This window comes from Alosa alosa, chromosome 2 (genome assembly GCF_017589495.1).
Source record: "Alosa alosa isolate M-15738 ecotype Scorff River chromosome 2, AALO_Geno_1.1, whole genome shotgun sequence".
NCBI classification, from domain to species: Eukaryota; Metazoa; Chordata; class Actinopteri; order Clupeiformes; family Clupeidae; genus Alosa; species Alosa alosa.
The window spans coordinates 17,859,983-17,876,146 of record NC_063190.1 but is presented as its reverse complement, the minus strand read 5'-3'; the positions used below and the strand labels follow the sequence as shown (position 1 = coordinate 17,876,146).

Here is a 16,164-nt window from a genome sequence, read left to right as displayed (position 1 = left end):
GACAGACTGTCTAAAGAAAACCCACACACACACACACACAGACACACACACACACACACACACACAGACACACACACACACACGTCTTGACTCAGCTCCATTCGCGGTAATTGCAAAGGTCAACTGCGCTGTTTGCGCAGCGGCTCATTGGTGGATTAGCAGGACACACTCCTCCCCGGCATAATGAAGCGCTCAGTGTGTCGGCAGCGGAAATGTCAATGATATCCCCCCAGGTAGCCAGTGCAGGGCATACAGCAGCAGCAGCACTAGTGTTAATTTTGTCACCTATTTTTAATTTAGTTCTAGTCTTAGTCTTGTGACGAAATGTCCTTTTTAGTCTTTGTCATATTTAGTCATTCAAATATCATTTTTGTTAGTCAAGTTTTAGTGGACTAAAAGTCTAGATCATTTTAGTCTAGTTTTAGTCAAAAGAAAACTAAAGGTATCTTAGTCTTAGTCAGTTTTAGTCAACACATTTTAGTCTTTTTTTATAACAAATTATTTCTGATTACCATTTGAGTCAAATAGTGTTTCACACATCTCAATTTTCCAACAATATTGTGTGTCCACAGGGCTACTCGTCTGTTATAATTACTCATTCTGATTTTTTGTCAGTCAGTATGTTTACATGCACAGGTAAGTCGAGCTACAGTTATAGCTCGGCTGGGATTTGACCATAGACAGTAAAAGATTTGACTGGACCACTGTCATATTCGTAGACCAGTGTTTCTCAAAGTGTGGTCCGGGGAATCACTGGTGGTCCATAAGCTATCCCAAGTGGTCCATGAGCAGGCGTGGTAAAATATAATATAGATGAGTTGTTTGCAATATTGAACCAACTTGTATGTAAAAAACAGTTCTGCAACACTGTCTATGTAAGATATGCCAGTTTAAATCATACAGTATGAATCCACACAATAAGCAAAGTGCAAAGACAATAAGCAAGGTGGTTCAGTGAGTAGGCCTATAGTGTAGACTAATTATAGGCTACTGTTGAAGTAGGTATAATCTTTTTTTTTAGTTAAGTGGTCCTGAAACTGAAAAGTTTGAGAAACACTGTCGAGACCAAAGTATTAATGTTTTACTCCGCTAGAAGCTAGATGGCGATATATTAAACACAACACATTCCCCAAACAGACTCTCCATCTTAGCCATAGCTAACTTGCTGCTTGAACTTTCCATATTAGCTTACTTGCTAGCAAACTTTGCATCATCAGTCTAACTAGTTAAATAGTTGACATTACATGATGAACATTTTCGATATGGACATTCTGGGGATGTTAATTTGTATGAGAGAAGCTTCAACTTCTGGGTATGTAGCATTGTGGCATAAACCTTAGGTAGTTAGCTTGCTAACTCTGGCAGAAATCTCCAGTGTTGCAGCAACAGCACGTAGACTAGCCTACAGGAAAGCTGTTGCGTATGAACTCATTCGGAATATTTTGAAAACGTAACAGCTAGATATTCTGTCTTCTCATTTTGTAGACGAAAATGAAGAGAGATTTTATCCTAGTTTTTATTTCATACAAAACATTTTAGTCTCAGTCTTTTTTTTAGGTCAACAATAATGCTTCTTAAGATAGTCTTAGTCAGTGTTTCAGGACATTACTGCCGTCTCGTCATCGTCTCGTCTTAGTCATAAAATAAAAGGTTGTTGACGAACATATTTCCTCTCGTCTCGTTTGACGAAATTAACACTAAGCAGCACAGAGACGGAGGAGGCAGCAGCAGCGGCGGCGAAGCGGCCAGGAAGGGAGCCATTCTGGCTGGGGCCTCCTCTCCTCTCCTCTCCTCTCCTCCACCCACCCTCATCCTCCGCCCACACCCCCACTCCCTTACCTCCTACCGCCTTGCCCCAGCCAGTCGGAGTGCAGCCCCGACGGCTGACATTATCAATGTTCGCAATGTCACATCTTAATGGCCAACTGTCTGGAGAGCAGTAAGAGCGACCGCATATGCTGATAAGGCACGTGCACACACACACACACACACACACACACACACACACACACACACCCATGCTGCAGCGGCCCTCGGTGAGCGGTGAGCGTAACTCCACGAGGTCTGATGAAATAAAAGGACCTAGTGGAATAAAAACAGACTGAGGAGGAGCTGAACATATAAACCGTGTAATTATTGTAAGCTACTACAGGGTAAGAGTGATTTAGAGAGATATAGAAGAATCTGTTGTGAAGAATATTGCTGTTCTTATTGAGGGCATCTCGGTGTCTAATCATACAAATGGTTGCCAGGATTAGCCTGCCCTCGATTTGTGTAGTGTGTATGTGTGTGTGTGTGTGTGTGTGTGTGTTTTGTGTATGGGTGTGTGTGTTTTTGTGTGTTTTTTGTGTGTGTGTGTGTGTGTGTGTGTGTGTGTGTGTGTGTGTGTGTGTGTGAGAGAGAGAGAGAGAGAGAGAGTCTATGTTTGAGTGTGTCTACCTTATTACCAGAAGCACTGAATCAGTGCATCTTATCAAGGTTCACACGAAGCTGAAGATTCACACATAGGTATTTACATGCATTTGCATATGCACATGAAAGATTGTCTCTCTCTCAGTAGCAACAAAACATGTTAACACAATGAATAAGATTATGAATTTAAATTCATTTGAGAGAAGGGAGAGTGAGAGAGAGAGAGAGAGAGGGGTTAGAAATGTGTATGATTAGTGTCACTTTCTATCATGCAATGATTCTGAGATTTGCAGACATTCAGTACAATGATTTTGAGAGTGAGAGAGAAGTGAGAGCTCTGAAGCATATAGAGTAAGAGTAGGACCTTTAAACAGGAGGAACTATTATTCTGTTAAGCTCTGCATTGATCTAAACTGGACAGGGAGGGGAAGATTGACTTTCTGTCTGTAAGTTAGACATCTGAATGGACACATAAATAAATATCCTTAGCATCTCAAGTAGAAAATGCGGCCGCCTATCGAAACACACACCTTTTTATTTCTGCTCCTCAATGCTGCAGATAGAGCTTTTGACCGTGGCCTCAGGAAAATGAGAGCTCCTTCTAATTCTCCATCTACACCATCTTTCTTTGCGTTTGTAGGTGGAAGAGCACAAGCTCATTGATTTGCCACAATTCAGACTTGACCGGTCCATAAGTCTTAAGACATGTGTCCATGTCAACCATGGACCAAGGTTACGAGACGAGAAGAGCCCTCTTCATACAAAGCTCTCATACAAAAGGCAAGACTTTCATCATCGCAAGCAGACATCTTGCTGTGCGACTTGTCAATACGTTTCTGAGAAATTCAGTGATGATTAAATGGACGTGTTTGTGTGCATGTGTGTGTGTGGGTGTGTGTGTGTGTGTGTGTGTGTATACAAGCGCACGGCCAAACATTTCTGCACCCATCGAGTCCACTAAATGACCGTCACAGCTGAAGGACGTGTCTGAATGGGAGACGAGGAGGGGAAAAGTAGAAAGGCTAGTGAAATGTCCTTGCCAAGGCTGCGCTGTGTGGTGTGGTGTGGAGTGTAGTGTGGTGTCCACCGGATGATAGTGTTTCACACTGAAAAAAAACGTTGCTCTCTATTATCGCACTGATAGATTTCTATTCCAAGGGGGTGAATAATGACGTCCAATGAGAGTCCATTTACTGTGGTGATGCCTAATGGCCACTCAGAGCACAGTCCACACCCACAGCAAACAAAGGATCGTCGATACAAATGATCTGGAAGGCTCATGAGACCGGCCTGCACAAGTGGAATTACTCCCTGCGTTCGGCCCTGTAATTAGTTTTAATTTGGGCCTGTTAAATCAAAGCAAAATATACAACACGTCTCCAGATACAAATATCGGTCCGAGAGAACATCACTCTTGCCGACAGCGGCTGATAAAAAAGAAAAAGAAGAAAAAGAAGAAAAACCCGACAGTCGACCCTATAAAAGACAGAAACACAAAGGAGACTGGCTGAAAACAATAGACGAGAGACCCATAAAAAGGGAAGAGAGAGTGAGGCTGAATGCATAGCAAGGAGAGCTGCATCTCTTCTCACAGTCAACGCACACAGCACTTTCTCAGAATTCCAAATAGCAGTAAACAAAAAAATACTGAATGGCATTTTGCATGACACACAATGAAATAATGTTATGGGGCCCATTGTGTTGGCTCACAAAAACTGTAAAACGTAGTGTGACCGGTGTGTTCGTGACCTTGCGGAATATGTGTGTGTTTTGTGGTGGTTGCTCTGTGTCCTGCTGAACTAATATTGTGTGAGACTGGGTGGTACGGTGCGTTGAAATGGGAGTTTAATGTAAATAGGTTGGCACAAGGCAAGGTGTGCATATTTTGTATAATAGATGTGTCATTGTGCATATTATAATAGATGTGTCATTGTGCATCATAACAGCACAGGACACATCTTAATCTGCAATATCAGAAGCCTGAATCGAGCCCAGAAACATTCAACACCATTTAGCAGGACCTTGCAGGCTGGTCAGTGGGCTACAGATCATACTTCATAATTTTTTTAAAAGAAGCCTGTCAGTTTTCCCGTCTGTAAACGCATCCTGCTATCGTCATTGTTATCATCATTATGATGTACAAAAAGTGGACGTGACTTGGACACAATAACTAGTTCCACACTGTCCTCCTTTCACTCCACCTCATCCACCTGGGTGTGTGTGTGTGTGTGTATGTGTGTGCGTGTGTGTGTGTGTGTGTGTGTGTGCGCATATCTATAAACTAAACTGTAGATGCCTCAATGATAAACCCTCACGTCCTTGACTAGTAGCAGTAATTATGTGCTAAGTAGATATGAAAATAAGAAACCAATATGTAAAATGTAGTTACTTTTTCTCTCTCTCTCTCTCTCTCTATCTATCTCTCTCTCTCTCTCTCTCTACAGACACCCACCCACATACCATTGTTAAAGACTCAAGCCTGTGTGGCATAATACTTCAAACTCATGACTACTGTATAGTACATATAGGGGGCACAGTCCAATAGGGAGGGGGGATGACAATATGGAGACATTCCGAGAGCAAGAGGAGACAGATAGGACTGCAAAGAAATGCCATGCCATGAGGAACAGATGAATAGAGGAGAGAGAGAGAGGGAGAGAGGGAGAGAGAGGGGGCAGAGAGAGAGGGAAAGAGAGACAGAGAGAGGGAGAGAGAGAAGGGGGGGCAGAGAGAGATAGGGAGAAAGAGACAGAGAGAGGGAGGGAGAGAGGGGGCAGAGAAAGAGGGAGAGAGACAGAGAGAGGGAGAGAGAGTGGGCAGACAGAGAATTACAGAAAGATAGAGAGAGGGAGAGAGAGAAAAGGGGGTGCAGAGAGAGAGAGGGAGAGAGAGAGAGGGAGGGAGAGAGAGAGCACAATATAGTAAGGTAGAGAAGAGAGAGAGACCGAGAAACACTGATAGCTTCACATCATAAATGTGTGTGTGTGTGTGTGTGTGTGTGTGTGTGTGTGTGTGTGTGTGTGTGTGTGTGTGTGTGTGTGTGTGTCTGTGTGTGAGAGTGAGAGTGCAATGGATGTAAACTGTTCATGAACCTCTCTCAGTGCACGTCATCATTAAAAATGTAAACACTTTTTCATCCAAATACACTTGTCCTCAGTCACTGAACACATACACACAGAGACACTCTCTCTCTCTCTCTCTCTCTCTCTCTCTCACTCACACACACACACACACACACACACACACACACACACACACACACACACACACACACACACAGGCAGGCAAGCACTTACTGAATACTGATGAAAAATTGTATAGTTTCCAGGAAGACTCACAATTATACATTCCCTCACCCTACTAGAAATTGTAATCACTGCAACTATTTCAGCATCTCAATGACAGCAGAAAAGAAAAGCCACAAATTCCCCTTCCTTCCTGCAGAGAAACCAATTATTTTAATCTTAGTTCACATATGCTTGAATAGAAAGAAGTGAAAGAACAGTCTGACCATGTAAACCATCAGTATGTACAAGAGAGTCCAAACGTCACATAGGGCCGACATATAAGGGCCCAAATATAGTCCTGCGTCTGTGTCCCGTGCACACGGCGCGCGGCGAGAATTGCGTCATCGATGCGGCATGCGGGGGTGTGTGTGTGCCTCCCATGTGAGCACACGTCAATAATGAGTATGCCACTTCCTTACCTCTGCAGAAGAACCTGTCCGTGGACTTTCGCTATTCCTAAAAAGTACCGTGTGGAATCTTTTATTAACTTCCACATAGCAAAAAAGGTAATGTTGCACCGCAGAATAAGGAACTATTATGACCTATTTTTTTCTGCTTCAGAAAAAAAGGAATTCAAAAAAGACATGGTGGTCAAGGATCTTTTGTCATCTACAGTACCAAGCATGTTGTAAAGACCTTGGAGGAGCTATACATTGAAAAGCATCCACTTTTAACTTTTCCCAATTGAAAAAAGTAAGATTCAAATTTTTGAACTTGAACTTGAAAGTTGGCCATGCACAAGAGAAGTACTCACAGTGATGAGCAGCTAATGTCTATCATAAAGCACCTACTTCACTTTTTGCCACTGAATAATAAGTTTCAAGCTTTTACCTGAAAATGGCCTTTGTACAAGATTGTATGACAGTGAAGGAAAGAGGTGAGTGCCATGGTATGGGGCTGCATGAGTGTAAGGGCTGAGCTACACCAGGCGTGTAACTGAAGTGTTCCGTTCACGTTGCGTCTGCTGCAACAATTAGCTTTCATTATAATCAATGGAAGTAGCTACACCAGACGTGACAGTGGGGCGTACGTTCGAAAAAAATAGACCATTCAAATAATCATAATGATTCAAAGCACATTGCTCTACTTGAGCAAGAGTTTCTAAAGAAGCTGGTCAAGTGCTGTATAATGCCTGGATTGAATTCAACATCTCTGGAGCATTATATAGAGAAAGGAAGAGAAATACAATCCTTCAAGTATTGAATAGCTAAAAAAAAGTCAGAATGGCATTTAAAAATAAATGCGGACATATGAAGCACTGAAAAATAAAAGATTTCAATCTCAGTAATAAAGCTGCACTAACTTTTATTGCATTGAGACCCTCCAGTGAGACCTGTATTTTACTTTACATAAGTTTTTTACATAAAACTTTACATAAAAGCAAATACCCTATACTGTTAAATTTAGAAGTAATGTCATTGCAATACCCTTTTGAATCATTGGATATCTGAGTGATATTGCACACAGTTGTACTCACTTCTGTAGCCTACAGCATATGTATGTGCATCTTGTTTTATGTATGTTGTTTTATTTATTTATGTTATGTAGTATTGTTTATGCATGCGCTGTATATGTTTCCACGTGTACGTACTGTAGACTTATTTGCGGGCGTGGTAGAACTGCCATAGCATCACCGCCCGACAATCGGTGACCTCGGGTTTGATTACTGAGCCTGCCATTTTGATTCAGCGTCTCTTTGGAAGAAACGTCTGCTAAATGTCAGTAACTGTGCAGCTGTGGTGTCTTACCGTTGTCCACGTCCGACTTCCTCTCCTGCTCGGTGTCCGTGAGGGACAGAATAGAGTTGGCTCGGCTGGAGAGGGCGGAGCCGCCGCCGTGCTCTGACTTCACTTCCTGCATCCACAGGTGCAGCGCGTGGTCCGGAGATGCCGGGCCCTCGGGCTCAGTGTCCGGGTCGGAGCCAGCGCCCACGGACACGCCGCCGGCATACGAGTGCTGGGAAGAGGGCGCGTGGAGAAAGTCTTCATCTGGGAACGAGACAGATAGATGGCAACGTTAGAGTAACGTTCTGTGGTTATTAGCTTAGGTGTGTGGAGGAGGTCTTCATCTGGGAACAAGAGAGGGAGAGAGATAGACAGCAACATTAGTGTTACGTTCTGTGGTTATTAGCTAAGGTGTTTGGAGGAGGTCTTCATCTGGAAAAGAGTGAGGGAGACAGCAAGGTTGAAGTTACATTTTATGTTTATTAATTAGGGTGCACAGAGGAAGTCTCTTATAAGAGATTAGAGAGAACGTATCAAGTGGAGACAGAACTTCACTCTCTTCCACTCTCCTCACACACAGTGCAGTAAAAACACAAACTAATCAGAGATGAATATTTCAGGCCGAATGTAGGGGGCCTTCCAGAGTTCCTGCCGGCGACTAGTGAGGAGAGCCTCCCATGGCTCTGGAGAGCGAGAGGAAAGGACGTCCTCTCCTCTCTTCACTGCACAACACACAACTGCTGCACACCGCAGCCTGAAGAACTGCAGAGCATCCATTTTGTAGACCTAATATACTCCCAGTAGCAAACACATTTATGTGCACATTCATAATGTATAAAGTATGACTGTAATTATAGTTGGCCAATAGTTTTCTGATTGCTAGAGAGACTATTTTGAACTCAATGCAATGGAAAACGAAACAAGAGACATATGAAGAAATGGAGAGAATAGAGTAAACAATAAAACTACTTTAACTTGCCTCCTTCCATACCTTTGATCTGTTCCTTTTTTACCCCTTTATTTAACATTCTATCTATGTTTGCCTGTCTAACCTGCACTTTTAATTGCTTTACCTAACTAAGTTACTCTTTTTTTACTCCTTTACGCAACCTCAAACTGCTCTTTTCAAACTCCTTTACCTCAAACTGTTCTTTTCTAACTCCTTTACCTCAAACTGTTATTTTCTAACTCCTTTACCTCAAACTGTTCTTTTCTAACTCCTTTACCTCAAACTGTTATTTTCTAACTCCTTTACCTCAAACTATTCTTTTCAAACTCCTTTACCTCAAACTGTTCTTTTCTAACTCCTTTCCCTAACCTGCTCATTCCCACATAGAGTATTGCGTGAACAATAATGAGCACTAGATACATTCAGAGCTGCGGCACGGAGTTCATGGCATTTATGAGGGACTAATCATAGCTGTGCTCTCCCAGGAGAAGATGCGAGGGAAGCTCAAAGCCCCAAATGCTGCTGGATTACTTACTGCAAGACATTCCACAGCCTTACACAAGCACTAATACACACACAGACACACACACATACAGACACATACAGACACAGACAAGCACACAATACACACAGGCGCACACGTACGCAAACGCATACGCACTAACCTCAGCCGAAACTCTTTTTAGGTTTTAATTAGAGGTTGTGTGCAGGAAGGATCAACAGTGACTCAGAGTGAGTGAGTGAGAGTTAGTAGGAGTGAGTGAGTGAGGATAAACTTCAGTGACAAAGTGGCAAATAAAGTTATATCTCTTACCTACACACACACACACACACACACACACACACACACTCACCCAGCCCACATCACACACACACACACTTACAAACTCACACACACACACACAAACACACACACACACAGACAGACAAACAGGGACGTAGAGAGAGAGAGGACCAACATCACTGTCTGGGGTGGTCTACTATCTGTAGGCCAGCGATGTTTGACTGTTGTCTGACAAATCATCTGACCTTTCCTGCGATGGCAGCCAGTGCAATGCGAAATGGTATCCAGACAGCTCTGACCGAGCTCAGCCTCCCACATCGCCAGCTCACATTCTATTCCCTCCTCAGTTCCTCTAGCCTACACACCGTCTCGCTGTGTGTCACTGTGTGTGTGTGTGTGTGTGTGTGTGTGTGTGTTGCGAAAGCCTCAGCACATTAAACAGAGGACAGGTGGACAGAGTAAAGTGTTCTTTAAAGGGCCTGTGTGCAAGAGGCCCTCACTCCCTCTTTCACTCTCTCTCTCTCTCTTGCTCTTTCTTTTTCCCTCTTTCCTTCTCTCTCTCTCTCTCTCTCTCCCTCACATTCTCTCTCTGGCTCTTTTCTCCTCTCCCTCCTGCTCTTTCTCCATCACTCTCTCTTTCTCTCTCTCTCTCTCTCTCCAGTAATCATCTCAGCCCTAATTACAGTGGGGCGGTGGTTCCGTCCTTCAGTGCGACCCACCTCACTGCCCCTTGCAGTCCCAGCCGGCAGCGCCGAAGCACGCTCTCACAAATGAGTACTGAGCACTTGCTCACACACTCACTCACTCACACACACACACACACACACACACACACACACACACACACACACACACAAACACTCCTCCGGCTTGCCTCGCCTCGTCGGCTCACTCATGACTAACTCCCTTTGTTACAACCCCCCCCTCCTCTCTCTCTCTCTTTCTCCTTTCTCGCTTTCCCCTCTCTCTCTCTCTCTCTCTCTGTCCTCTCTTCTCAATTCCCCTCTTTCAGTGGGCTTCAGAGTGCCTTTACACTGCAACCCGTCATCAGCGCCTGCTTGGACAAGCACAAAGGGGGGAATGAATAGTGCTCAAAGGCTCACATAAAACACCTACAGTATGCGTGTTGGAGGAAGAAAAAGGAACATTGAAAATGGTGTCGTTTGTTTTTTCCACAGTCAGTTCGTATGCTTGTATATGGATGGAGGGGAACTGGATTAGATAAATGGGAATTTGGGAACTCACGGACATCAAACTAAATTTGCGGAGTGGCCTGATGTCTGGTCTAAGCTGGGCCCGTGATCGTGGCCTGTCACCACGTCTTAAGAGTCAGCCAGGGAAGTATATCCGCCTCTAATCAGATTATTTTGGTGGAGTCTGTCTTTTAGAAGCCTTGTGTCTTCATGCATATACAATGACTTTTCCAAGGAAGGGCCAACATAACAAAAGTAATGATACATACGGCACTAGCAGATGAGCCTTTAAGTAGGACTTTAACCAGGAAGTACTGACACACAGACACCCTCACACATTCGGCCTGAAGGAAGCTGGAACACAACTACTGTAGAAATTGGCCCCTTGGTTCAATATATTGGTGTTTTCAAAGTGAGACTGTGTTTGTTTTAACATTAGGTTCAATCAGAAAACCTCACACACTGTTTTGGTAGCCGATGGATGGTCGCAGTTATTCCTTCGTTGTAATTCATCAGCAAGACTCACATACCATCCCCTACTGGAGTGAGAGAGCACGAGAGAAAAGAGTCAATACTGTATAAAATAGATTGATGAAATGTCTTCATTTCGAAGAGGTTCAGTTAGATGTACAGTAGGCTAGGACTCAGAGGTATCTGAATTCCTTTGCTATCTATATCAAAGTCATGTTGAAATATGTGAAATATTCTCTCTCTCTCTCTGTCCTCTCTTCTCAATTCCCCTCTTTCCAGTGGGCTTCAGAGTGCCTTTACACTGCAACCCGTCATCAGCGCCTGCTTGGACAAGCACAAAGGGGGGAATGAATAGTGCTCAAAGGCTCACATAAAACACCTACAGTATGCGTGTTGGAGGAAGAAAAAGGAACATTGAAAATGGTGTCGTTTGTTTTTTCCACAGTCAGTTCGTATGCTTGTATATGGATGGAGGGAACTGGATTAGATAAATGGGAATTTGGGAACTCACGGACATCAAACTAAATTTGCGGAGTGGCCTGATGTCTGGTCTAAGCTGGGCCCGTGATCGTGGCCTGTCACCACGTCTTAAGAGTCAGCCAGGGAAGTATATCCGCCTCTAATCAGATTATTTTGGTGGAGTCTGTCTTTTAGAAGCCTTGTGTCTTCATGCATATACAATGACTTTTCCAAGGAAGGGCCAACATAACAAAGTAAATGATACATACGGCACTAGCAGATGAGCCTTTAAGTAGGACTTTAACCAGGAAGTACTGACACACAGACACCCTCACACATTCGGCCTGAAGGAAGCTGGAACACAACTACTGTAGAAATTGGCCCCTTGGTTCAATATATTGGTGTTTTCAAAGTGAGACTGTGTTTGTTTTAACATTAGGTTCAATCAGAAAACCTCACACACTGTTTTGGTAGCCGATGGATGGTCGCAGTTATTCCTTCGTTGTAATTCATCAGCAAGACTCACATGCATCCCCCTACTGGAGTGAGAGAGCACGAGAGAAAGAGTCCAATACTGTATAAATAGATTGATGAAATGTCTTCATTTCGAAGAGGTTCAGTTAGATGTACAGTAGGCTAGGACTCAGAGGTATCTGAATTCCTTGCTATCTATATCAAAGTCATGTTGAAATATGTGAAATATGAAATATTGCAAATAACTCGATATTCAGCATTTCTCCACCCTGTTTATTTCTGGTTTCTGGTATATGGTTTGTTTTAGGAACATGAAAGGTCAATTTGTTTAAGCAAGCCACAATGAACATAGCGACATACAGTAGCCTACTTTTCAAGGAATGAGGTGTCTATATCATCCTCTTTTGCATGTCAATATTTACAGTGGTCTCTATCTATCTCTCTCTCTTTCTCTCTCTTCTTCCCATTGTCAGTCTGCCTTTTTTCCTCCCGTTTTCATCTCCTCCCATCGGTCTCCCCTCTACGCGTCCTTTCCCCTGCCTCCGTCTCTGTTCTGGGTGCCTTCATTTTCAGCTGCCTCCTCTTTGGCCTTTCTCTCTCTCTCTCTCGCTTCTCTCTCTCTCTCTCTCCCTCTCTCTCTCTCCTCTACTCTTGACAAACAGCATGTCTCAGATCTCTCACTGCCTTGCTCTCCTCTCAATCTGTTCGGGTTGAGGGAGCTCTGCAGCGTGCTGCAAATGGCTCTTGTTCATTTTATGCAGTTTCCAGGGCAACTGGAACAGAATGTTTTGTTCCATGCGCATCATTTGAATACACCAATAAATGAAAGCAGAAAGCCAATTTCTAGTCATGTTTTTTTTTTTTGTATGTGCTTCCGTCAGACAAGACCGAATGCGTGAGGGTGTCTATGTGTCAGTGTTTCCTGGTTCAAATAAAAGGAACAAAACAATACATATGTATGGGGGAGGACACAAAACAATGACAAAAAGACTCCATTTATGAGATTGAAGGGCAGGAGCAAAGATGGGGGCATGGGGGTGTGTCATTTTTAATAATGTCAGACCAGACGCCGCAGCAACACAAAAGGCCAAGGCAGATAGAATACTTATATTATACAGAACATTAGTTTATGGCTAAGTTCCCAATGACACATTTCCTCAGTATTCCTGTTACTCAGGATATATTGCCAGGAAACAAAACAGTAACAACGCATATTGGAAATTATTCTTGTGTAATGGCCAATAATTGTAATTCACAGCCATTTCCAGCAGAGTTTGTGGGTGTCACTAAAATGTAGAGATTTACATGAAGACCACTCTTTATGTACTTCAAATGATTTATGCTTTCAGAAATACTCATTGCTGAAATGTGGATGATACATGTAAGGCATGAGGAGACATGAATAAGTGCATAGTAAGATGTAATGCTTCTACACTGACAAATTTAAGGTGTATCAGATTCATTCGAATATCAAATTATTATCATTTAATAGGTCAAATAATGGCGTCTTAGTCACGGCAACCTTTATTACTACATTTGCAGACCATACAGTATGTCATCTTTCTTTCTCTGTACATCTTTCTTTGGTATGTACAAATTAGAATCTTTTTATTGTATTTCTTGTGTTGTTTTTTATACACAGCAAAACATCTAAAAAACAAATAATTGAGAACTATTGTCGTTAATAAAGAAATTAGAGATGAAAAGTAATTAGATAGTATATCTTTAATTGTTATAAAATTTAACAAACTATCACTGACAGCTGTTGTCTACTCGGAGTTCTAGGCCTATATCGGAAAGTTACCTTTTTCCGCCCCTGCCCTATTTTCGCTCTTACACATGAACGTATCACTGTCGATCAATGCCGATTGGCGAGTTCAAAATGGAACGACATATACCAGCTGTGCTCGTACTTGTGATGCAAACATGGCACCCATCTATGTTTCAGAAGAAACAATAACATTTGCCATGATACGTTTTTTTCTTTTTTTAATCGAAACCCATGTGACAGGCGCAGTCACAGAAAGGCCCTGGATTTCAACAAAGACAGGGAATCTGACTGGTAATTTCAGATTTATTTAATCTACACATCAAAACAGCCGTTCAAGTACTCCTTGAACCACGCCTGAAATGTTATTGCTATATCCAAGTCTGTTGCTCTCCGCATCTACTTCATGTAATTCATGATTCCACAGTTTTACGTAATCTATCTGTCACTGTTTGCAGTTTCTGAAAGGTTAATCCTTTGTTAAAAAAAGTTGTCACTGGAAATCAAATCAAATCTGGCCATACATCAAAGAACTACAATAAATAAATAAATAAAGATAATAACGAATCATGAGTCAACTGTGTCATGTTGCTCTTCGACACAAAGCATAACAGGGGAATGCACAGACCCATAAAATAAGAAGGGGTATAGGTTTATTTTGCATTAAAAAAGCTTTAAAACGGGTCAAAAATGAGGACACGTCACCACAGACTAAGAATAAATAAACCAATTTAGACATCTTAGGCACAACCATTTTGACACACAAACATGTACACACACACACACACACACACACACACGCAATTTCTCTCCCTCTCTCACACACACACAGACACAAACACACACACACACACACACACATACACGTTTGCATTTTTGTTTGGTAGTACACTTATTTTACATACAAATAGCCATTACATTAAACAGCAGTGTTGACCTTGATTACTTCATGGCTCAGATAATACAGCATCGTGCCTCTCCTATTTTCATCCTATCGGCCATTCATGCAGAGGTCCACTGACAGAGCATCAGCAACAGAGTGTCAATTATCATCGAGGACCACTCACATAGAATTGTACAGTGCACCTCTTCATTCAGTCCACAGTCCACTAAACACACACACACACAAAGACACACACACACACACACACACACACACACACACATACAGTGAGAGAGAGAGAGAGAAAGAATGAGAGAGAGAGCACATAGACACAATGTATGGAAATGAGATGTGCATTCTACATCTTACTGTATATAAAGAAAAACACTTTTCTGTAATGGCTTCTGCATTGATCAGTAAGTATGTAGAGCTGTGTGTGTCTGTGTGTGTGTGTGTGTGTGTGTGTGTGTGTGTGTGTGTGTGTGTGTGTGTGTGTGTGTGTGTGTGTGTGTGTGTGTGAGATTGTGAGTGTGTGTGTGTGTGTGTGTGTGTGTTTTTGCGTGTCACTCAAATAGATCACTAGGCAGCCTTCAACTTTGTCTCAAATGCATGCACAAGCATTACTAGACATAGTCCTACCCACAGAATAATGTACAGTACAGTATCACAGTATCGGCCCTTTTTCCCCCCGAAAACACTACATACAACTAACACAACGCTACACCCAAATAGGTAAGTAAGTGTTTATTTATACGGCACATTTTTTATGCACAGAGTGTAACACCCTCTGCGATTAAGCAAATCACAGCCTCGTGTCTGGAAAAATTAAAATCTCACTTTAAATCCATGCAGAAAGTTGCAGCCTCTGGTGCTTTTAAAATATCAGAACCCCTCCCTCAGATCTTTTGGAAAATGAAACACTTCAGTCAAAACTATACCATTATTTATAAAAGAAATAATTGTTTTTTCATCATAGGGCAAACACAAGTCTGGTCCTGTTTGAATTAGTTACACACAAATGTGCTCAGTTTTAGGTGTGATTTTTAGCATGATTAGATTTGACAGATTGTTTCTCTCCACATTGTAAAATCACTAAATGCATCTATCCATTTACATGTGACGCCTTTTGCACTGGGAATCAGAACAGAACATATTTTAAATAGAATAACCCACAGGGGAATTGCAGTCAAAACATTAGTGGAGACAAAAAGACCATTTAAAAAGCATCCTTTCACAGACCCTGCATCATCCTGGTCAAATGACTTAACTCACTGTTTACAACATGGTCAACCAATGCTGCTTGAATCTCATTTGGTACAGTATGTATATGTTTGGTATGTATGTGTTTGGCATGCATCTGTTTGATATGAATGTGTTTGGTATGAATGTGCAAACTCACCTGTTGCCTTATACAGTGCTTAGATCTAATAGGCGAGTTTACAGTTACAGTAAGTACCATAGAATATGGGCAATTCCACGCAAAACTGTCACATCCATAACGCCAACACAATGCCATGGTATTTAGTTGCCGTTATGGACGTGACAGTTTTGCATGGAATTGCCCATATACTACTACTACTACTACTACTATTAATAATAATAATAATAATAATAATAATAATAATTAATAATTAATAATTATGAATACACCTGTTGGCTGTGTGTAATCCATTGGGCAGTGGTATTTTGAAAGGCAGTGTCTTAAAATGGAAAAAAGTGACCTTACGGTATGTAAGATTTCTGAGTGCTTTTGTAAAACA

General features: G+C 42.1%; 1 protein-coding gene across 1 annotated transcript in view; it reads right to left on the bottom strand.

Moving 5' to 3' along the window:
• The window catches only part of tenm1 (teneurin transmembrane protein 1), a 180,394-nt gene that overhangs the window by 124,656 nt on the left and 39,574 nt on the right, over positions 1–16,164 (bottom strand). The window contains 1 exon segment of the mRNA XM_048234047.1: positions 7,448–7,687. Within this exon segment, the coding sequence (XP_048090004.1) occupies positions 7,448–7,687 (240 nt within the window).